Source organism: Gnatocerus cornutus, chromosome 1 (genome assembly GCF_029298725.1).
Source record: "Gnatocerus cornutus isolate USDA-ARS CGAHR chromosome 1, icGnaCorn1.1, whole genome shotgun sequence".
Taxonomy (NCBI): Eukaryota; Metazoa; Arthropoda; class Insecta; order Coleoptera; family Tenebrionidae; genus Gnatocerus; species Gnatocerus cornutus.
Window position 1 is genome coordinate 25756990 of NC_142233.1, and position 26049 is coordinate 25783038.

Below are 26049 nucleotides of genomic sequence, written 5' to 3' on the forward strand. Positions count from 1 at the left end.
TAGTTTCACGAATTGTCCATTCGCGATAATTACTCTTTTCAAAAGGTGGGACTTCTGTACCTATATTATAGAGCACGCATTTGAAGTGCACTATTACAATTTCTCCGAATCGATAAATGTAATGGTTCAGGGAAGTGTTCAAAAGAACTCTCGTATAAGGTTCAGGTATTACGCTCCTTTGGGGATTGACTCGTAACATTTTCTTTAATAGTCAATAATCGGATACGAGCTTAAAAATGGTTAGCGAGTGTAAAATGCTGCTAAAGAAGAATTACAAATAAAAGGCGAAAGAATGAAATAGAATGTAGAGTACGCATTACTTTATTACATTTTACTGAAATCGATGTAACTATTTCTGATCCGCAGGTAGATTAAAAGATTAATCAAATTTGTTACAATTTGTAGGTAACATAAGGTTTCAAACTAATTGATGAGAAACAGTATTGAAAGTGCATAGTTTCACCTATTGCATTAAATTGTGAAAAATGAATTGTGGAAATTTAATTTCTACACGCAAGAAATAAGTATTACTGAAAAAGTACGATAAACACTTATAGTATAGGTAACTTATAAAATATTAACTCGTAATATAAAAGATGATGAAAAAAAACGCCCATGCTACTTATTCTGCTGTAGCTAATTCTTTCTTGGACCCAAAATTGAAAACCAAAACGAAATTTGTGCTATTTTAACTAAAATAGAAGCTTTCTTTTATAAACAATCATACTCTATTAGGATAAACTTTTTATAACAATTTTATTGTTAGACACCACATTTTTTACAGTTATGACATTCTGCATCAAAAAAGGACTTTAAACCAAGTTTCTTAAACTTTTAAAAGTACCATTTATTGTAGAAAATTTTTCAATGTTGCCACATTGTAAAGCTCTTGTAGTATCAGTTGTTTAGTTATGGAAACTGCCGAATGTAAAATTTTATTAAAAAAGGTTGAGCAGCATTGCCAAGTTTTTCCTTGGAAAAAATCATATTGTAAGGAGAAATAGGTTGAAATTAATTTTGCTTTGATTTCTAAATTGGTTTAACTGAAAAAGACATGGTACTTCCACTCATGTGGGCCCTTTTTCATCGCCCTATATACATATGAGCGACACGAATGAGTGTGGTTAAATCGGGACCTAATAATTATTATTAGTTTTGCTTTATTTCTATTGCACAACATCAAATGGACGATTTATATTGCAATTTAGCTGATTAACTTATCTTTATATTCATATGTTAACAAATTATCTACACAAAAATATGCTAGCTTGATTGTGTTGTTGTACTTACATTATTGGTTCTTTCCTTTCATATTGTTTTATTGATTTTATTGTTGCAACTTTCAATCCACGTTATTAAAGGTCTGTTTATTCTGTAAACTTTGACTCTTCCCCAAATACCCTCGACACTAAATTGATATTTCATTGAGTCGCATTTACTTTACATTGAATAGCTTTTCATCTTATTGTTAGACTTTCATGAATGTTTATACCTTCATATGACTGAAATCTTACAATCAAATTACTATTATCTACATATACAATAAAAAAACAATTTCACTTCCTTGATTGTAAGAGATTTAGATATATTAAATGTAGGTAGGTTAAAAACCGCACTCTATATGTTGCATCACACCAGGAATAGGAAAATAATGAAGACAAATCTGAAAATTTTGCGCAAATCATCTCACAGAGAAAAATTGTGAGAGAATCTACAACAGATAAAATGCTACAAGACTATAAAATAAAACTAATGATTCCGAAATGCATGCAGAAAGATATTAAAAAGCAATTGCTCCAGATTTAAACCTGATATTTTATAACTATTGCTGTTTAAAAGGAACAGCCAAGAAAATAGCTTGTTAAACGAACATCCTTCCATGATTAATGGAAAATAATCGGCTATGACCGAGTTAAATGACCAAAACCTAAGAAAGCTTTGAGTTTAGTAGTAACAAATAATAAGCTAAATATTTTATTGGAGTAACTAGAAAATATTACAAACTTTCATTTGAGTTCTAGAAACGAACGATGAATCTAACGACGTCCACGTGATTCTGGCGCATTGAAGACAATAAATCCTTCTTGTTTACGTTTGTTTTCTTCGAGAGACTCAACATTAACAGGTAGTTTTCGAAGAATGCCTTCAAAACTCATTTAAAAAAGACCATCCAACGAGAAACCAAAGCGAACGTTTTATTGCGTTCTTTAGAATATGTACGAGACTCTTGCAAGACTTCTAGTAATCTCACAAGCGTCCTGAGGATTGTTGTGATTTCTCCAGTATTTTCAAAGATTCCTTAACAATCTTTAGCACACTATGTTTGAAATTCTTGAATATTCTTTCTCAGTGATTATCGCAAATTTTTTATTATTTCCTAGAATTTCTGAACATTTTTTCACCAATTTGAAGGATTTTACAGGGTGTTTTAGAACTCTTTAGATTAGGATTTTCGGCAGTTTTTTAGAATAATTTATTATTAATAAAAATGTATTCCGAATTCTTAAATGTTTTTAGGTCTTTTGAGGATTAATGAAATGTTCTATTTGTTTTTCAGCTATGTCAAACTCCTGTGATGAATGAAAGTGTTTAGTCATAAATTAGTAACCAAGCGGAACCTTTTGCATGAAGAAAATATTACAAAACACCTCCACTGTCTAAAAAATTGACAAAAAAATGGCAAAAAATAACACTATACGAGTCGATGCCGCATTAAAATAACTAATGTAAGAAAAAAAACGTTGGATAACCACTGTAAAAATAGTGCACTAAACAATTTAATTGCAAAGACCCAACCGGTTAAAAACTGGTTTGAAGTAATTTTGAAGGAATTTATAGTAAAGAATATTTTATAATGTGCAAACACCTATCGAGGTCACCTAACCTTTTTCATAAAATATTCAAGGAAAACAAACTTCACTCATTATTTCTTCATAATATTAAAATCGATTTTTTGTTATACTTCAAATCCTACATGTGACTATGTTGAATACTATCTCAACAAACTCAACAAACACTACCAAAAAAGCTGTTATTTACACAACATTTGCATATTTACGTATACCATCATAAATTCATTATAAAAATCGAAATGGAAACAAGCTGAGATTTTCTTTTTCCTCAAGCAAATTAATGCCGCAACGCGAAATGACGAACTCTGTAACAACTCACAAATCAATATCAAAAACCACGAAACATCTTAATATTAAAAGCACGGAATTCATAACAATTCATCCGGGCCTCGAGAGGTAAATGAAAACGGTTCATACATGGTCGGAAAAATCTCCATGAAATTGTTGAAGTTCCCTTTTACAAGTATTCCAAACATTATTGCAGAATTTACATTTTCAGGCTTCATGAGCTATTTTAAGGAATTAAAAAATTGTTATGCTTTTTATATTTTCAAGATGAATGCCAGAATTTTAAAGGACTATTTCTGTCAAAAGAAAGTTTTTATGGACAGTAATAACAGAGATGCAGATTAGAAAGTCCAAGCCTGGTGGGCTCTAATTTTGCAGATACAATTTTCATAATGTCGCCACACCAAGGTCTCTGGAAAACTCGCAGGGTTAATGAGACAGCTGTTATATTCAGAAATGTAATTCCTTTAGGTTTCCGTTTATAATCAGGAGAAAAAATTCTTTCATTCGTCTTCTCATAAGACACCCACAAGCCATCCAGATAATTAAAAATTAATTAAATTCTCTAATTAATAAAATAACATTCAGAGTTGTGGTCAAAGATTCAAGAACACCCAATTTATCGACGCGTAGAACAGTAATTTACCCTCAATAACGAAGTACAAATACATCCCACTCATTCTATCCTCTCACGTTAAGACAAATAGTCCTTAACTGTGACATTTTTCACCTCTTTTCGACTGTTCTTGGCAATTTCCAAAGCCATCCACCAGCCCGATTGCCAATTGCGACGTGATAATTTATTACAAAACGCCTGCCAATTAATCTCAGTAAAAGCACTTAGTTTGTCAGTGCTGTAATTAAACGGATGGCCTTCCGTCCAATGTACGCCCCAACAAGCACTTTGAAGATGTTCGACTTTTTCTTGACCTAATCGAACAAATCGGTCCCACTGTATATCGGTAATTGCAGTCTCAAATGTCCAATTTGAGAATATCTGATTTATCTACGGCGGTTTCTTCATCGAAAAACTCGAATATCTTCTATTTATTAAAAATAATCGCGAACTTGAACTGAAATAAATTTGATACGTTTCTGGAGTTTAATAAATATGAAATGAGAAAAACAGAAAATAGTTCCCAATTTTTTAAACAAAATGACTCCCTGAAGAGCGAAGTAATCACTTTAGTTTGCTTTCTCTGAAATAAATTATATCCGTTCTGGGATTTATCTGTTAATCTGGCTTAACTAGTTGAACTCGTTCTCTCAATTAAAATGATGGACCTGCGCTGGTGCTCGTTTAGAGAGAAATAACAGTCGAGAAGTTAAGTAACAACGATATTTATTGTCTTAAATATTATAAGAAAACAAAACAGCGCGCAAAGTGCGTAAAAATGATCCTCTTTGCTTCTTTTCTTCAGACCTTGCATTAAAATCAGCCACCCTTCGTACACTTGGTTCAATCTAGATCTTAGAAAACTTAATCGTAGTGTCATTTAAGTAAATTCTTATCGACTAAAGTTAATTATAGATAGGTACACTAACTCGACTAATGTTTCGGTACGTAACACCGAAAGCAAAAATAAAATATTTCAATTATGACTATGTCTTCATAACATACTATAAAATAATATGTTTTACTCGATTTAACAATAAATTCAAACTATTTTATAGTCACTTTGACTAATAATGTATCACTAATAAAATATTTTAGAGAAATATACTTATTCAACTTAGTTTATTGCACGTTACCTAGTAATTTTGAGCTTTTATCTGAAACTTAGCTAAACTTAACGATAACATAATGTTGCCTCGAACTAATTATGACTATTTCGTTGCGTAGGAATTTCATTTCTTCACTAAATTAGAAGTACTTTATAATATTGCAGTGTTAACTACGAGTACAGGGTACTATATAATAAATCACATAGTGTAAGCAGTTAAGCGAGGCTATTCCTTACAAATAAAACAATCACATTGATTACTCTAGTGGAAGACGACGCATTTTTTGCTGTTAACAATTTTTCTTAAAAGTAACCAATAATCTCGTGTTTTTGCTTAGTCAATCGTTAAAATTGCACTACAATTCACAAGCAGTCTGCTAAATAAAATACCTAACAGTTCAGCTACGGTCTTAGGTACTTAACTCTAAACTAAACTGAGATAAAGATAATTTAAAAACATAATAATTTATGTTAACAAGAATATATATTATAATCTGCAATATATTAATTTAAATAGTCGCTATATATTAATTCCATCTATACAAGTATCTGATATGTGCAATTAGAAGTTACATCAATGTCACTGAATTTCAGCGTTTGATTATTTCGGTGAAACTTAATTACAGTTAGGTACGATCGATTAAATCTGCTTAAATCTTCAACTCGACATACTGATTCGGAACGAAATTCTGTCTGGCCTTGTCGTGTTCTGGTCTGGGAATCCCATCGAGCATTATCCTCGCGTCCATGGCGGGCATCGGCGCCATCGGTGGCAGCGCGACGCACTCCGGTGGCATCTACACCAAATCATAACTCAAACTTCCTCCAACACTAAAAAATAACTCACCATCGCCTGCTGTGCTTGTTGAGGCTGCAGTGCACCAGGGGGTGGCATCGTCGGGTAGTAATTCGTCGGGGAAACCGGGGGACTAGGGTATGGCCAGTAAAAGATCGGCGGTGGCAAAAATTGTCGTGGTCCTAATGGGGCAGCGGCGATCTGCACGGGAGCGTATCCTGGAAAGTTCGGGCCCGGATGGAAAGCAGTCGGGATGATGTTGCCACCTAAACAAAAACTAATGTTAGCATTCTGTCGGGAAAGGGTGTGCAGTGTGTTTTTTCTTTTAGTGAAATATTATTTGATGGTGAAATGAATTAACGAACTCCATGCTGAAATACCGTGAAATGTGGCTTAATACTGTCACCAAATGGCACGAAATGCCATGTCCCACATACAAAAGAAAGCTTGTCCATGATATTTTACCGGTCTACGGTGTGTGACAAGAAGTGTGTTATTCTAAGAGCGTAAAAAGTAAAATAGACTCACCACAGTGTAGCAGAGTTTTACCGTTCCACCAATTGGCGGCAGCAGACACCACGAACGACTCCAATCCCGGGTATAACCAATAACTATAGCCCACATGGTTTAGAGTATCGCTCATTTTTCACAAGACAAATGACGCAACGACAAAAAAAATGGTTTCAAATAAGAAAAATGAGCCATACGCTTAGCAAGAGGAAAACTAACAACAAACCCAAAGCATTATTGTGACAAACATTTATTAATTAAGTGTAAATAATTAGAACATATTGTAATGAAGTCAAAAGAGCTGCATACAGTACAGAAATATAAGTGATCATAGAGTTATATTATTCACTTCCTTGACGAAACTTTCGCTAGACATGAACGCGTCCTGGGATTCCCGGGTGTACCAAACATGCTCCGCCGTTACAACGCGACCGTGTTGTGTACTGTTAGTAAAGATGAAGCCTAACAACTGGCTAAGAATTCGTAAAGAATGTTAGTCCACCCACTCAACCAATCGCTTTGATTGCTGCACTCAACTCTGACATGTTTCGACAAGAGTTGGCATCATTTATTTTACCCTGCCCACACCACTACCAGTCACCGAGTTAAATGCAGCCACATCAAAGCACACACACCAAGACATGTTCAAAAAAAAAATCTAGCGAAAGCTTAGGAAATGCAAGGCTTACACTAAACCTACAAAATGGCTGACGTGCCGACTGCAAGATGGACGCAATAGACACGTTCAAACCCATATTAAACAAATCTAGAATCTAAATAAAAATTAAAAAACCCAATATTATAAACTTGTATGCATCAGTTTGTACAATTTAAGTTTTTCATAGGCTACTTTTTGAATTATCCGTGAAACCCAACGCCATCTATCAACACAACATGGACGCGCAGCTAAGAACAGAACGAGTGTCACACCTCGCCTGTTTCTAACTGGAAAACATTGTCCTAAACCACTCTCAACGAATAACCCAATCCAACTGTAAATATTAGTTGCAGACATTTTTGTTACGACAAAAGCTGTCTTAAACATATAAAATGCCTCGAATAGAATTATCAAAAAATATCTCCGAAAAATGCATCTAAATATCAACAAGATATGTATAACAACAATACAAAATGTGGAATGTTTCGAAAATCACATGTTATTTCCTTTATACAGTCTTTGTAATAAATAGCTGCAGCGAAATGGTCCAACACCGTCAACAGTGCACCGGCCGGCTTATCATATATCCCAAAACTTATATACACACACGTTTTTACGCTTCATCAATAAAGTCATTGCATGAACACAATGCCGTTAAATTCAATCAAAGCCCAGACAATGAACACTTAAAACTGCAACGATACCCACGTTATTAGACTTACCAGTTTCGTGTTTTGCTTTAGGAAGGACACCATTTGGTGGCAATTTACAATTGCGTTATTTCAACGCGTCATTTAAGAGATTTTATCAAATATATATTTCATAAATTATATATACAATCTTAACATAAGCGTAGTGTAAATTTGTCAAAAAAGTAGAGTAAGTTGTGCTCGTTAACTTAACTAGTACACTTAAATTCTGTAACCTAATGCTATGCTTCATAGATCTTAGTAACTACTTAACTGTGTTGCTCTAACATAATTTTCAATAATATTTTGATTCTTCAAAATATTTTGTAAATTGTTGAGTCATAAAATAATTTTAAAGGCTTAAAAATTTTAAAAGGTCGGATCGAGCCTTCACTGAGGTTTTTGATCATTTTATTTCAAAATTTCGATTTTCTCTTAAAATCTGTGTTTTCAAAAGAAAGGGGCAAAATCTAAATAAAATTACGAAAAGGAGCAAAAAGGCTATAACGTCCTTACTAAAATTGGTCGCTTAAAAAAATTAAAACTTAGAGCAGAGAAGTTTCGTTTCTTTGAAAGATAATTTACAAAAATCTACAAACTACTTTGCAACAACATTGCAAAAAAATCGTCGTTTCGGCGAGCATTCGTCCCTACTTACACTTATTTGTCATTTAAGGCACTTTAAGTTTAATTAACAACCTAATATCAATGAAAAAATGAAAGAGAATCCTATATGTACAAATATACATTTCAATATCCGCGTTCAAATATCATTTACATGTTAGGATAGAAGTGTTGGTACACCGGTAGGGCGCCTTGTGCATGGAAGGCCCTTTTAGCGGGGGCCCCTTGGTCATTAAAAGCATCGCCATAACTTCTTTTCATTGCCACGTGTGGCATCATCGGAATCACTCCTTGAGTCGCTCCATGTATTAAATGAGGTGGATACGCGATTTGATGTCTCGGTAAGCCAAGATGTGCCATCCTCGGCGGCAAAACCACGAATGGCTGCTGATGTATCAAATGTGGCATCATCGGAACTCCCGGATTTTTCAAAACCGAGCTCTGCAGCGACGCCGAGCTGTTAGGTGAAACCGGTCCTACGTTCTGATTCAACACCGCCAAATTATGTTGCGCAATTTGATTCATTAACAACATTTCATTCTGAGCTTGCGCTTGATTTTGGCGCGCAATCAAGTTCTGTTGGGCTATGATTTGCGCTTGTTGCTGAGCAAACAGAGCGGGATTGTCCCAGTTTAATGGTGCATTTATGTTTTGAGATATTTGATTTACCGAGGTGTTTGGCGGAGGCGGCGGGGGGATATTAGTAGGTGGAAGAGGCGCTGCTATTGAAGGTAACATACCGGGACTGAGAAGCGCGGGGGTGGCCTTTGCGGGTGATACAGGGGCGGGAATGCCGCCCGTCAGTACGAGATTCATGTCCTCGCCAGAACACTGGAACACTTCGATGTAGCGCTGCTTCTTGCCAAAGATCATGTATCGATGGTGTTTCTGCTGAGCAGTGGTGTAGGCAGATTGTTCGGAGTCCATTTGGATAAATGCCTCACCGCTGGGCTGACCCTGAATAAAACAAGCAATACATTGGAGACATCTCGCATGTTTAATAATCTTTTAGAGATAATTAAGTCGGACCTCTGTCTCACAAATGTCATCAGATAATTAAAAAATTAAATAATACAAATTAACAGACCGTAATTATCTAATAGTTTCTTCAACAATTTTACCAAGATTTAAGTTTACATTAAAAAAATAGAAGTTGGTAACTACTTTATTTGTCTCAAAAAAACCTGTTTGTGCATAAATAAAGCAAATAGTTTATTAACTTATTGATGACAAGCGAGTTGAATCGTCTTTTTACAACAGCTTAATAAAATAGAGTACCATAGCCTCCGTAAAGCCGTTGCAAAGTCTAAATTCTGATCTGTTTAATTACCATTAAATTAAATTTGACATCAAAGCTACGAGGGCGTTCTATTGAAAAAATTACAAACGCTACATCTTTAGAAGTCCCACGATTCAATAAAATTTGTACTTATTACTGACATTAAAGACATTTAATTGGAATAAACACAGCACGTTATGCTGCATTACCCGAAATTGCTAAAGCTGAAATTTAATTTGATTACACACTTAGATATCCATCTAAATTATGAAACATAAAAATGAATTAATTCAGTGCACAATTATATTTATATCGGCCAAAAGTCTTTGAAAAATCTCTTTAAAACTAAAATTACTAAAACCAAATCGCAATCAAATTGATGGCGATGGTTCAATGTATCGTAGGTTCTTATCGAAGCCGTAAAATGTAGATTTTGTGCCCACGCTACTTAAAAACTGTAAAACTATCAGTTTTCGATCGAAAATAATTTCTGAAATAAAAATCAAAATTATATGTTTTTTTGTTTACATAGAAGTCAAAGCCTGTATATGAATAACACAAACATTGTAATAATCATCCTCCGGACATAATAACAACATTTGTTCTACCCAAGCGATTGCACTAATTGGGAATGTAAATATAACCTACACAGTAAACAAATAGTTTTTTTTCGAATTTAGAGTTGAATGAAAAAGTTTAAGCTTACCTGAGCATTGTAGACCATATGGACCCCTTGGAATATAATATTTTTGGCATAATCTCCTAGAAACTCTAAAATATGTTCGACTTGAGCTTCATACGGCAGTCCTCTTAACCTAATACATTCTTTTTTGGTCCCAGACGTAATATAATGTTGAGGCAATAAAGGCATGTGCGGTAGCAGTGGCGGCAACGGTTCAGGCTCGAAAGTTCGCGATTCCAGCGACCTATTAAGTACCTAAAACCACAAGAAACTCACAAAAAAAACCTCAACAAACCCTCGTTCATACCTGTTGCACCTCAGCCGTCGTCGACCTAAATAATTCGATATACCTAGAACCTATACATTCCCTATGTTTCGAGAGAGCTTTGGGAGCGTCTGTTTCGTTGGCAAATAAAACAAAAGCGTCGCCGGTGGCTCTGCCATCCGGCTTCCGAACGAACAAGACGCCCTCGGCCCCATCCAGGACCGTACAAGAGTTTTCGCCGGAGGCAAAGAAATCCAGCTGGAAACACCAAGTTAAACTGCACCCCTTTAGAAAATGTTAACTTTCTTACGACTTGTTTGGCGGTGCAGTCATAGGGCAGCCCCCGCATCCGAACGATGACAGCTGCTCCTCGAGACAAGAAAGCTTGAGCTTCCGAACTTTTTCCTCCAGCTACAGACAAGAAGTCTTCCCCGGAAGCACGATACACTTCGATGTACCGCTGACCTATGTGGTGCTTATGCCTCTTCAGCGCCATGTCTCTATGCTCTTGACTCTCAAATTTGATCAACGCTTCACCGTTGCGTCTTCCTTGTGGCGACAAGCACAGCGCTACGCCGCCCCTGGGGATTACAGGTTTAGTCGAGGAACAAAGTGCAAAAGAGTACGTGGCCAGATTGAAGTGGAAAGCAGTGGCGGAACCGAATTATCAACGCGGAATTTGCATAAAAACTGCGTTTTTGATTATGTAATTATCGCAATTAGCGTTAAAGCAGAAACAAAAATAATAGATTAACGGAAAACGTCAATCAAAGTGTGCGGGCTATGCTCGCTATCGCAAACTTTCATAAGCTAAAAATGTCAATTCTTATAATTCCCAATTAATTTTTAACCCATATTTTTTTGCCTTTTCACAAAAATTCTTTAGAAAACAAAATCTAACATAGCATTGTTTATTAATATTAAATATTAAAATTATAAACATTTACAAATTTATTTCAGTGATGCCGCATTTCCCCCTTAGTCAATTTTTTATTATAAATCAATAATAAATTTAAATAAATTAACAAAACAAATATCAATTCTGAATACAAAAAACTTAGAACTTATTATAGAACTCAATTATAATAACATATTCAAAAATTTGCGCAACTCATCAAATTCACGCAAAAAAGCCAAAATGCAGTTTTTCTGTGCTGTTTCTTGGCACTTTTATTCTTCAAAACAACTACTTCTGCTTCTTATCAATTAATCATCGGCAGGAAGATCCTATGAAATTCCGCATGACAAGTTAACACGTGTTCAGCTCCTGTTTATGGATTTGATAAAGTAACTGCTGTGTATTTCCAATAAAATATTTCAAAACGCAACAAACAATACACAGTAACATATGATAAGTGAAAATATACATAAAAATTCGTTTAGCCTTGTTCATGGTTTTTCATATTAAATAGGTATAAACATTATGCAAAGAGCTTTTACTGGACACAAATTTATGGAGGCTATCAAAAATCAATCACAAGATTATGTATGCTCATTTCTTATGAAAAGATTCAAGTGTTGTAACAAATTTGTTTACGGAAGTCCCTAAATTGAAGATATATCCGTTCTTAGAAAATAAAACCGCGATGTCATTGCTTATTTACCATACTTTCAGGCAAAAACATTTTGAATGGGATTGTAAATATTACAGCCAGTCGTTAAACTTCGATTAGGATTAGATACTACACCAAACATCACCAAACTCTAAGCACTCAATTATTTCGAGATTCAAGTTGAAATTACTTTTAAATGAAGATATTTAACCTTTCTATGATTGGCATAATTACCAAACGTTTCGTGATATTTCAAACAAAACGAAGTGCAAATTTTTTGCCCGCTGTTTTTCTCAAACACCAGTAGAAAAACCATTGAGATTTGTTGGATTTTTGATAAGACTACCGCCGATCCCACTAACCACGACCTTAACCACCTGTTGTTAACTTAAGAAAACTTACTTTGCGACATTGAGTCCACTGAAGAATTTGGCGATATCCTGATCACTACTCTGCCAAGGAAGTCCTCTAGCCCTAACCACGCAGTTACTGTCTATCTCATCGTCTTTGGAACTGGAACAAAAAATCGGGCAATGTCAAGTCACAATCGGATTCCTGAATTGGTTTAACATGCGTTGACGAAGATATCTCAAAATAAACAGCATTTACAAATAATTCAGTGATAAGCCTGGATCTAATCGCTTCGTAGTTCGGTGATGTAACCCTTAGACCCTTCAATATCAATTGGATTTCACCCTAATTAGATGCTTTCCGGAAACGTACCTTAAGCTAAGAATATTCTCTCACTTTTTTATCACAGAGACACTAATGGCAAGCCGCGTTGATGCCACAAAATCGACTCAAAGGAAAATTCAAGAAGAACGTATCAGTGGGTTTCGAAAAAAGTTTCAAACTCGACTTTATCTCTGTCGAGACGACATTGGCGGTGTCGTGCTAGAAAAAGATAGAGGTGCCGACGTGCACCATTATCAATAGTAAAGAAGTGGGGCAGTTAATGTCAGACACGATTGGTTTCTGTTCAATAACTGATAAGAAAAAAACACATATTCACGTTCATAGAATGCACAAATTTCGAAGGTAAGTAACACGGGCAATTTTCTTATATTCATGTCCACGCGACACTGACTTGATGATAAAGACGTTGATGACCCGATGGACTTTAAAACTTTCATCGCGATGTAAAATCTTAGGTAAACTGAACTCACCATATTCCGGGCTCCAGGGTTAGGTTTATCGTTTCGAGTACTTCGAACCTGTATCCTGCAAAAACAACAAATCAATAAACATCTTTTTATGCAACATCTCCATTTGAAATGTAATTGAACTAAAATGTGCTTATGCAAGTCCTGTTCAGTTCGTTAAACTCGCTGAATGGCATTTTGCATATCCGGAAGAAACGTTGAAATTTGTTCGGAAACACAAACGAACCTTCATATTTTCTTTTTGATGCAACTCGCGACTGTAGACTGGGCAAAGGTCAGACGGACAAGTTTCACCCCTTCAAGAAAGGGTGGAGCACCGACTTGGAAGACTCATTTCATTGGGGTTGGATTCCCAAGAGTTCGTTGCATTCAATTTCAAGAAAATTCAGAGAAAATTACAGCTAATATCAATTATTGAGACTTTTTATATGGAGGCGTTCGACGTGACTTTGTGTAAATAATAAGAATAAGTAATAATATTGTGTTGGGTTATCAAGGTCAATACTGTGCTGATAAGATATTATATAATTTTTTTTTAAATGAAAAAGGTACAAAATTTTGCATAAACTTCTTTATACTTTATAATCTTTCAAATTTAAGAAAAACAATAAGAAATTTGTTCATAAGAAAAACACAAAATTAAGAAATTCATTTGTTGGTATGTACTTTCCCATTGTTTTTATTAGAATTGTCCAGAATTTCTATCAAAAACAATATTTACAAAAATCAACCTAAACAAATATAAGAAAGGATTAAATAAACATAAAAATAAAGATATGTACGTAAAAATAAATGTTTAAGCATATATAAAACAAAAGACAGGACTTTCTAATGTGTCAATTATCGTATACCGTACGTAAAACTGTCACAGATATAACAGACAGAACTGCCAACATAAGTTTAATTTCCAACCCCTTCGGCGCTGTTTTTATTCGCTTGAAGAGTATTTACAAACTATTTAACTATTTAAAATAAAAGCTCAAATAATCCTGTAATAAAGCTAGCAAACACTTCATCTTTATAGTCTGTTTAATTAATAACGACAAAATATGTACTTTCTAAATCTATTTGAAGATAATAAGTACAATCGTGAAAACCCGGAATCACTTTTGCTAACATTAGATATTTGATTGGTGTACAATAAAGCTTTCCATTATACTCGCTTGTCGTTATCAATAGCAAATTTACACCACTGATAAAGTTATGAAAGTTTCTACTTCATTTGATCTCATTTTTACACCTGTGATTTTATCCTAAAATTATATTAAAATTATAATTATATCGTCTAGGCAACACAAAATACACGCAAAATTATAGGCAAATTCGATGATCAACCATTTTTTTCCAACGTTTTGTCTTCAAACAATTGAGAATTTTTTTAACTTTTAAACACTGATTTAAATCAGATAAATACGCCACTTTTAAACATGACAAAATGACTCAAAGTAAACATTTTTTAAAGTACCAATAAAAAAACAATTTAATTACTATTAATGTGTACACGTAGAAAACTAATCCTGTGAGATTTTTTTAAAAACTGCATATTCGTCGACCAAATTGAAACAAAGTATTTCAGATACATTTCGTAATCTATGAACAAGGCTTTTCGATTACAATTAAATACTAATCTATTCCTTTATTAGTGTAACATTATTGATGACAAATGAAATATTTTTTTAGGGATTTACGAGTCGGTGGTAAATCAGACCCATCCTGTAGAGAATCCATTAAATTTTCCATCAAAATAATTGATGAATCATTAATCTAAGCAATCTTTCCGGCAATACTTATCCAGTAGCGCCTGCGATAATCTCTGACCTCGGAGATAAACTGAAATAATAAATTCTCAAACCTTTTGAAGAGCCATTTTATTTTGCTATGCTTCTAAATATGTAAGATAATTCTTTCGTTTAAAGTGTAAAATTTTCGAAAACGTATTGTTAAAAATTTACTTCTACGTATTTGGCCCACTTTTACGACTGTATATTATCTACTAGACTATCAAGACCCCACAAATTATATGTAAAAAAAGCAGAATAATATAAAGGTATTCGTTATACTTTTTAAAGCAATTTTACGAACGTTCCAAATGAACATTATTTGCAACGTCATAAACATATAAATGTAATTGTCAACAAAAATACAAGTCGATAACATATTCTGGTTCAATGTTTTGACATTAGTTAGGTATTCATATTTAGAATAACAAAAATATATTTATCAACAACAAATCTTACTGCACTAGAATTCGACACGGTAAATTTATTGATATTTTATTGATATTCCATAATCATCCCTCAGGTTTTTGTCCACAAATTTGAACTCCACTTTCATCCTGCCAATATGGAGTCAATTGGTAACAAATTATTATAGTTTTAACCAATTGATTTTTAATAATCCAAAGCTAAAGTTAATCGATAGATCAGTTTTCACTAAATCACCTGCACATAATTATTGTACAAGGTGTGTACATACAATACATATAAACGTTTCTAGCATCAAAGGAGAAATAAAATCTTAAAGAAATTTGCCGCTCATTACTCATTACAAATGAGGGTTTAGATTTTTTTTAATTCACATTTGTAGTTGGTTAACCTCAATCATAGAGCAAAATTAGTTTTGAAAAAAACTGTTCTAATTGTGACTTAAAACCTGAAAATAAAAAAGTTGGACACATAACCGTAACTGGAACGTTGTTGACGTAAGCAAGATTCTAAAAAATTTTTACCATTACGTAGTTCTGTTCACTATGACAAAAAAAAGCAAAATAGAACTTGACAGGAATTTTAGAGCCACCTTGATGCTACAATGCTGCAAACATTTATATTACTTGTATATGTAAGTTTTATTAAATTGAATGTAATTTCAACAATATTTCGCGACCTGAGAACTATAAGGTTCTAACTAAAATTTGCATTAAATTGATCAGTGTTCACGTTATCAGGGATATTTCTTTAATTTATTAAAGTATTTATTTAAAAAAATCACAAGATCTATTAATATCATTTTGGCTTGTTCAAATATTAACTTACTTTATTTTTTATACTTGATAGAAAACGTTTAAAAATATCGCAAAAGAAACAATTTAAATTTTCACAAAAATCACTTAGAAACTTATCAATCTCACGTCACGATTTATTAGAGCCATAATCCTTTACAAGTTTTTTTTTACAAATAATTTCAACCCAATTTTCTATATTCGCAAACAAAATAATGAAGAAAGAGATCAAACAATATTAATTAAACACGTTTAAATTATAATCGCGGCCCAGCATGCTTAGAAAATTTAAAATATGTTTGTAACTCTGCCACAGTATCATTTTGGTAGTTGAAGGTTTTAGACCAACATAAATTAGACATCACTGTTAAAATTAAGTTTCTTTGTTTTTAACTAATTTTATTACCTACAAAAAATTAATCCAAGCACAATAAAAAAATGTTCGCTCGAGCCGCCACTGTTCAAGAATAATAAATAGTTGATTGTGTGCTCCCGTTCAATTTTCACGCCATTTCGTGATATATTCGCAGTTTTTATTCACATTGTCCACTGACTCCTTTGCCCATCTAACCAAATTTTCAATTCTACCCCCTTAAAATAAAAACTTACCTTCCAAAGTCAGCCTTTGTACAATATTCACCATATCTTTTGCTTCTTTTTTGTAAAATTCATTTTCAGCCTCGGAACTAATTTCTAAATCTACGTCTATGTCAAGGAAAAAAATTGTTTATAAAACACCTGTGGAACTCACCTGATTTCTAGGTTAAGTGGTGGCATTCGCACAATCCAAACGAACACACGGAAAAAACTAAATATTCTACTTGTCGTGACTTCTTATCAGCATTAAAGGCTATTTTCGTTATCGGTAAAAGTCGCGCATAACTTTAAAAATCGAGGAATTCTCATAGAAACACCGGCGAACAATGCCAGTGGCGTTCGTCATGGCTAGTACTAAAATTCAACGTAAATTTCCAGTCAGAAAACACCCTGACAGAAAATAAATTCAGTCATTACCGAAACATTTATTATTATCTCTAACTAAATTATTGGCTCCACCATATATTAGATAAGGTTTTATAATTTCTGTCAGTCTCAAGCACATCAAAGTGTTGATCGCCTTAAAAGGTTTAAAATTTCAATATGAGCGGTCACCACTTGTGCTGACATCTGCTCCCCGGTCACATAAATAGCTAAAGAATTCTTAAGCACACTGTTTATGTAATCGCCATAAGATGGCAGACTTTATTTAAATGTTAGCCACCTGTTAAGGCTCTGTCCTACCCCGGCCGAAGTGCATAGGAAATAGCGCAAAACGCCATTACTTTTTACGGCCACAAATTAAGAGTTGGAGTTTTGATTTTTTTTGTACGTGTTGATAATATCGAAATGTACACGGGAAACTCTTTGATTTTAAAAAATTTCTTATAAATTTATTTAAAAAAAATGAAAACTGAAAAAACGCCATGTCGTTTTACGGGCACAGTTTTTGGAATTTTTGCTTGAACTACGACTCGATAGATGAGGGATTTTATTCTACATCCGGGAAACTCCTTGGTTTTTTCCCCACATGAACAGTTTCTTTAGAAAAAAATAAAATTTCATGTAAAAATGATTCCCAATTTACAAAAAGTCGGCAACCAACACTTCAATGTTGCCATGATTTACAGCCCCTCACAACAGGGGGTCTCTAATCCTAATCACGGTTCGACGACTACAACTCGGCCGACCGGCGATTGACCATTGGGACCCCAACTTTATACCTACTTCTTACCAAGAATTGAAGACATCTGAATATAATAACATTTTAACCCTCATGCAAGATTTCTAAAAATAAATTTTAAGACATTTTGTCGACATTTTAATAATTAGATTAACTATTGCAAATGATTTTCAATCGATAATATAATTAAAATCAGTGACTTCTGAACAGTTTCAGAACCTTTTTTTTCTCAGTTGAGTGTAGTATTTTGAGTTTAGATTTAGTGCAATCAAACTCATCTTTGTTGACAAAAAATTCGCTTTTAACTCTTGAAGTAGACCTCAATTAATAACTTGCATTACAACATTGCATTTAAACAGTCTATTCTATATAGGGCAACGGATTAATTGCATTTCATACATTGATTGTTATGCATTTTATTGCATATTTGGCCATTTGGTCCTTTGCCGCAGGCAGGGTGGAATGTTTTCTCAAGTAGCCATAAGACCAAAAAGGTCAGCACCGAGTTGTCTCCCATACATGACTGTCAGTTTAAAATAAAAAGATTAGACGATTGAAAGCTTTTTAGCGCTCCCGTAACTATTTGATTTTTAGATACCAGCATAGCTCTATATTGTTACTTCGGTGTTTTGGCAATTTCTCCAACTTTGTTAAAATAATTACCCAAAACATAATTTTACATTTTCAATGATTTCTTTATACATATCTCAAATTGTGTTACTGTAGCAACTTTTTAAACTTTTCCAAAATGATGAAAACATTCATGGAGGTGGACATTTGTTCTGAATTTTTGAAATATTTAGTTGTGCCAAGATATGTTATTTTTTATTTTTTCGTGATGCGTATAAATGTATAGTTTTTTGACGTCCACGTATAAAAAGTAAAAACAAATTAGTGTTATAGTTTAATACACCAGTATTACTTAGAATTCTTCTAGATCGATGGATATCTTTCATAATTTTGAAACTCACGTTAATATAAGTAGCTGATGGCAAAAGTACAACAACACAAATTTTAATAGCTATTTGTGTATTAAGAGCGTAAAAATTTACATGGCCGATTGAAAGAGACAAAAAATCTAAAGTTGCGCGACAACCTCTCGAAAACGGCAATTTGAATTTGCGCTCGAAATACACACAATATTTTTTCTACAATCTTGCATTTTCCGCGATTATTTGCGATTATTTCTGCGATTTGGCATAAGCGATTTATCGAAAAAAAATCGTGATCGAGTGTTTTTTCAATTTTATAAAAAAAATTGTAGCTCTAGAACATATTCTTTACCCAGCTGTAATATTTTATGTTATTCGGAAGTACCCAAATATCCATTTTAAAATTTGGTAGAATTGATTTTATTAAATACCCGCGGATTCGTTGAAACACAAGAAATGACAAGATGAACTAATATCTAAATCTAATTTATTTAAATTTATTATCAATTAAAACACTGCGTGACAAAGTTTTAGTAGCCAAAAAACTGTTATGTTCTATAGGTAGCCCACCTTTTGATAAAACATATCCCGGTAACCGCAAGTCACCACCAAATTTTATATTTAATTTTAAAAGTAAAATTTTATGACTTTGTCAGTTTTAAACATTTTTGTTTCCAAAAGAAAAGTCTGTACGTTGCCAAATACAATAAATTTAAAATTATTGTGAAAAAATCGAATTTTGTAATAAAGAGTAAAAAAATTGTATCAAAGTTGGCGGCTAAACAAGTTATGATTATAATTTTTTTTAATTTTAGTTTTTTTATGTGTATTTTAAATATTGATAAGATTTAAGTATTGATACATACATTAAAATCATAAGTAAAATAGAAAAAGAATCTCTTTTCTATGATTTTTTCAACTACTTATGTTAAAAATTGTGAAGGTTTTGAGGTAAGGATGTTCTTTGGGTATGTACTTTGTTTGGATTCCATAACACATTCAAAATTAATTTGAATTTGTCGCACAGTGTAATTTTGAAAATAAAATTGTGATGGTACACATTTTTAACGAAACATTTTTTACTTGAAATTTAAAGTTTATTAGATGATGCCATCATTTATTATTTCTCTTTATTTTTCATTTATTATTTTCGAGAGACATAATATTTCGAAATCGGGAAAACGTTCGAAACAAACTCCAAAGCAAGGCAAATTCATCTGCCTGGTTTATTGCTAAACTGTGGTAGAAAATATGCTAATTTTACAGACGATTTTCACCCTTATGGATGATTGGCATGTGTCAAATGGTTAGTATGTTGGGTTGCATATTTTTCAAAACACGAATTTTAGTTGAGGGGTAGAACAGCCTTAACAGTTGGCAACACGATCGTTCAACTTTACCATGTTCAACATGTAGATGAAATAATTAAGGACAGATTTAATTCAATCGACTTTCACTTTAGTTACAACTGTTTGGAAAAGATTGTTGAACGACGAAAAAAATATTGCGATTGTGGTTGCAAAAATATTTTGTAACGCACCGGAGCCAATTCAAAGTAATGAGAATGACTCACTTATCTAAAATCAATAGAATATTTTAGATATGGAAAAATACAGAAAAGTAAATAACGGAATTACAGTAGCAATGAGATAAAACAGTTAGAAACACTTTTTCTTCAATAGGTTTGTTATTATTAGACGTATCTTTACATTATTACTAAATAAATCTTTTCGCAGCTCTGTCTGATAATAAAAAGCTATCTCTTTTTTGTTGACGCTAATGTTCCATTAAATGACAGTTCCGAAATATCAAACTCAAATAATACTGTTACCAACATGGAAAAACACAACAAAGCCCCATCTTATTAGGGTCTCATGTCAATGTCAAACTAAAATTGAATTGTTATAATCTTACAATACATTTTGACATAGATACCATATAAGATCCTATTGAACTATGCCAGTTCTGATAGCTGTCAATATAAAAGTTAAAAATCACCAACTGATATTATACCTAGAGCTATTTCAAAAAAATGTTACTGCGAATTTTAATTGACATCAAAATAATCAGATTCTAGTTTAGACATGTAAACATACTGTAATTTATAAATGGAGGTGTTGTGATGGTTGTCATTATCTGGTACAAAAAATTAAAAAAAGCACAACGCAGTCAAAAGAAGACAAAAAAATTTAACCGGAAGATCCACATTATGGCGTCTGCAAACTAGTTCTTCCATAAATACATTTTAATAGCCTCTATCAAAAATCCATAAAATCGCTAATTCGAAAATTTTTCAAATTTCAAATACCTTCAGCGAAAGCATGATTTTCGCCACTGGTTGTTTATGTTAATTACACCAATAATCTCCACAGTAATCAGTAAAGGAATACCACAAACATCATAAAAATTTTAACACTGTCCTTATAATTTGCATAACACATCCCACGCTGCTTTTTATGCACTCTCGATGATTATGACAATGTAAGTTCTTTTTGTCTTAATTGCGCTCTCCTGCTGTTATTTCTAGCTTCCTTTGTAGTTGCTTTTTTCGAAGTTGTTATGGTGTGGTACCTTCCGGATAACAGGACCGCTAATTGTAGACAAGAAATAACTGCGGATCATGTCGATAACGGCTTGACGCCTTTGAATTGTGATTGTTATTGTTAACGTACGATATGATAAAAACGCGTTGTAATAATTATAATCATTGCGACAGGAATTCATGTTTATTAAAGCGAGAACAATGGAAAATCGGCGTGGTTAGAGAGTATACAAGGCAAGTAGTATGCGGCGCCTAAAGGGTGCATAAATAAGGGTTAAAGTTTATGGACAAATAGACAACATCTACAACAACCCTCATGTTTAATGTAAAATGAATTATCTTCATTACTCAGCTATTCAATTACGTATACATTAGTCGTTTAGATTTTGAAAAGTTAACGATGAGCAGGTTACATTTATCGCATATCTTGAATGTACTCAAGCGTAAAATCTGCACGCTGTGACCTAATCACCTATTTTGAATTATTATTTTCAAAAACGCAACTCGGGTCATGTACGACGATTGTGTGAAGACCTCAGAGGGTTATTGTAAGGCGCTGTGAAAATTTAACCTTAATATCCGGTTACCAATCAATTTACAATTCATAATCAGGAATGAGTAATGGTCACTTACTTTTGCCCTATAACATGTTTACGATTGATGTGTATTTAAATGCTCTTCTTAAACCGTAGTAAGCCTTGTCTTGTTCATATTGATACAGTTATCTGTGGATGGACACATTTCAGAACTGTCTTAAGACACATTTCAACAGTGACAACTTTGCATATCAAGAAATCTTCAGACTCACTTCTCAAAGTCTGCTTAGACGGTAAATTGACACATTCGCGATGAAAATTTCTGAAATTCTTTAAGCCACACCGTTGGGAATAACTTATCTAGACAATAAACTTTCCCAAGTGAACCCAAACATTTTCGGAATCTTAAAACCACAGAATAATGATGAAAACCGACTAGTATTTAGCGAAAACGCATTTCGAATTGCTAATGATGTAAGGCCAAGGTATTACAGCAATCTGTAATGGGTATTTTAAACTTTAACATAACTTTGCGTAACTTAGCATGACAAAAAAGTTACGCTTATCTACGCACTTGCAACACTATTCTTATTGTCAAGTGGAGGCTCTGACGTAAGACAATACTTCTTTCATCTGGAAGCTCTATCACTATTAAATTCCAAGTCGAATTGTATCTTTTTCACTAAATCAATGATCGGTCTGTAACTAATGATGTCAATTAGAGTAAAGTCACGAACAAATGACGATGCTGCCAGATTAAATTTACTTTGTATTCAATTTACGCGTCTATATTAGATTTACTATTACGCGAAAGAACGTAAGTTTAACTTTACAGGCATTTACTTAGTACCAACATCATTAAAAATGACAACAATTAACACTTTAGTTAGGCCAACATCTGCCAGTCGCGAGATTTTATAGAACCAGTTTAATGCATTTGTACGACAAAGAATTCGTAGGTAGGTAGGTATATAACGCAACTTCATTAAAGAGCCAGCACAGACTTGTCACATGTGTAATATGAAAATTGACAAAAAGAAGAAGAAGAAAATGAAGAGAAATGTTCAAGTTCTACAATTGTCTCTTAAATGTGTTCTTTAAGACATGCATGGTTCAATTAAATTCTTCCAAGTTTATGATTATAATTCATTTTGTTAATAGTATATTATGTCGCGAGAGCACTAAGGAGCATATTAGTAGACGCGGTCGGTAAATTAATGTTTGAGGCTGTTTGAGCTGAAGACATTAAGCAGTCAAGTGAAGCTAATATGGCTTATTCCCAGTTTACATAATTATAGTCGTATATGGATATATGTACAACGCAGTAGTATTTTATAGGTGAATCACTAATAAAACATCCAATACAGAATAATTCCGGAATTATAATACTTTCTTTTTTAAAAGTTACATTGACCGATATCTTTTAAAATGAATTTAATCAATCAGATTTAAACGATTTTTTTCAATCCCGCAACTACATAATGTGTGTTGTCGTTGTTCAGCTGTAAGTATTTCCAGTGAAGTACCTAATCGGCACATTATAAAACACGGCGAAACAATACCACTTTCACTAAAATCTTATATGTAATAGTAATTCTCCACTTCAATTAAAAATATCGTGCGATAAAATAAAACTCATCATCCTCAGTTGGCTTTGAAATGTCAATTCATGTGTATGATTGAAGAAACAGTCTTTTGTTTCTGTCAAGTAATTTAACGTTGTCACAAAGAATTTCGTAAAAAAAATTAAGAAACATTTTCAGAAGCTCGTTACGTTTAAATCGAATTGTAAAAACTCTTTTATGACAACACTTCCTCAGGCTTTCCATTTCAAGACAGTTTAAATCTAAGAAAATTTGGAAACTGTCAAAGTGACGACACGCTGTGGAATTCTAAAGCTAAATGAAGATAAGTTTTTGTTTGATCACTCGGTATATGCCTACTTAATGACACGATTAATTTTATTATAAACCTTATCAATATTTATTTTTGTCTACCTCAATGATTCACCTAGTCCATATTTTATCATGTTGTCATTTTGCTACTGTAATCCTTCTTTGTTTGGGTTCATTATATAAAAATTGTGCAATATTATACCAACTTGCAAGACTTTGAAATTCTTCGCAGATTTCATTTCTAAAAGAATAGAACTTGGCTAGAACATTTGCGTTCACATTGTTGAAATCTGATCACCGTGGAAACCAATTTAATCAGCAACCAACGAAACGCAGTGGGTGGAGTCGCGATTTATAAGGTTATGACCAAAGTCAAGCACACTACGTTTAATGTTTTTCGTGACTGTAAACACTTGATTGATTAATCTGTGAGCGATTATCTTTAGTCAGTAATATCATCTCGACTCAACGGTACCAAGATCATTGATCTTTCATAATTACATAAATCATAAAATATTAAACAATTTGATGCATGCATTAGTTTTTTAGAAAGGCAACCCACATCGTCCCCGGAGGTCATTAAAACCATTAATTACACCACTAAGTAGAGTTTTGTGGATGCAAAACAACGCGATTGGTTAAGCACGAATTCCACCACTTCTGTTTTTGTCAAAAGGATACATTCTAACATATCAGTGACGCTTTGCGGCACTTCGTCCGTCTTCCTCGCAAACCTGGCAACTTCTTTCCTGAGGTCATGGAACGTGCTATAATAACGGGGCAGATCTATTTCCTTCCTACATGCTTCCGGATACAGACATTGCCGTAGGGGTAATTGTCCATCAGTCACAAACCTGAAGCCGGCACTGTGCGGGTCAATATGTAAACTGGTGCAATAGGAATCGAACTCGTTGAGGGCGTCCTCCAGCTGCCTTCCGGTAGATTTTATAAGTTCGTCGGTTAAGACCGATTCGGATGTGAGCTGTTCGGATAGGATATTTTCGTTGATGTCGGCAGTTTGCGGCCTGATTGGGTACTGCTGTACGCCCACAATCTGTAACAGAAATATTCAGTGGTAACTAGGAGTTGGGTAGTCAAGTAGAAATAATAATAAACGTTTTTATTAGATTAGATTGCGACTAGGGGTTGTCATTGAGGGCATCAACATGCGGGTATACAAAGTGCTAAAAGCTTTTAAAATGAGAAACGGTTACACGCCTAAAGTCGCGATTTAATCGACCCATTGTTTTATAAAATCGCAAAATAAATTGATTAATCCTAAATTGGTCTTCCACTGTTTTTTTTTAATTAGTAAAATAAAATTGGGTTTTTCTCGGTTTGCTTTGTTTTGTTTACATGCAACACTGTTGTTTATATGAACATGAAGCTTTGAAATATAGACAGACAGAGCTACCAACACATTTTTAATCCCACGACCCCTAACACCAATGCCGTTTTAATTCGATCATTATGTTCGATCATACCCACTAAATAACTGAAATAGGCGACTTGATAATAAGATTTGATCGTGCCAGCAGACGATAAAATGTTAGTTTATGACGTGGATTAACACGTGCTTTATAATACATTATGTTCAACAAAAGCCATATACCAATAGCAATTTATATTGTTGTGCAATATTTTTTTGTTGTTTGTAGAGAAGAGTAAAAATATGTCCAACATTAATCATAACTACGTTCAGGGTAAGCACCATCATTTAAAGCAGAAAACAATTTCAGTCTTTGAATATTGTCTAACTGATTGATTTGTTACTTCATATTTCATAAACAAAATGCTAATGTTAATATCCCAATTTTTTTAAAATCATTTTATATCATTTATTAAGTTTTTTGTACAAAATAACATTTTCTATATCGTTCACAAGTAGGTATACTATATTCAATTTTTTAGTGCGTTTATGGCTTAGACTTTTTAACTTTCAAAGCCTTATAAAATAAACCTGTAATCACACTCAAGTGGTTTGGTTTGGTCTGGCCCCAATAAAAATTACTGTGTTGTGTAGTTCAATAAATTTAAATACAACACTTTGATAATGATTACTTTTATAGGGCTTTGCGGGAAAGTTGCAAAGCCATAAACGCACTAAAAATTTGAATTTGTTGAAAGGTTGCTCAAAACTATTTTAAACGTCAAAGCTATAAACGCACTAAATGTTTGAGTCCAGTATACACAATAATTGACCCAGATTTAAGTCTGATCTTTCCTGTCAAAAAATTAAAGTGGACGTTTTTATATTACGTATTTCCACATGATACAATCATGTAAATAAAAAAAATAAAAATCCGAGACGAAGGAAACATTGAAGAGAAGATTTAAAAAACA

General features: G+C 33.4%; 1 protein-coding gene across 2 annotated transcripts in view; it reads right to left on the minus strand.

Moving 5' to 3' along the window:
- Positions 1–4465: 4465 nt before the first annotated feature.
- The window catches only part of fus (epithelial splicing regulatory protein fusilli), a 38291-nt gene continuing 16707 nt past the window's right edge, over positions 4466–26049 (minus strand). Inside the window, exons 2-11 of one of the 2 annotated variants that reach the window (XM_088050147.1) lie at positions 24388–24760; positions 16691–16780; positions 13087–13141; positions 12323–12433; positions 10678–10948; positions 10410–10625; positions 10127–10357; positions 8882–9098; positions 5712–5926; positions 4466–5661 (exon numbers count right to left, since the gene is read on the minus strand). In XM_088050147.1, the coding sequence (XP_087906273.1) occupies positions 5515–5661; positions 5712–5926; positions 8882–9098; positions 10127–10357; positions 10410–10625; positions 10678–10948; positions 12323–12433; positions 13087–13141; positions 16691–16780; positions 24388–24760 (1926 nt within the window). In that variant the 3' untranslated portion in view covers positions 4466–5514. Of the gene's footprint in view, positions 5662–5711; positions 5927–6404; positions 9099–10126; positions 10358–10409; positions 10626–10677; positions 10949–12322; positions 12434–13086; positions 13142–16690; positions 16781–24387; positions 24761–26049 lie in introns of those variants that run through there. The other variant, XM_088050146.1, reaches the window with a different exon arrangement.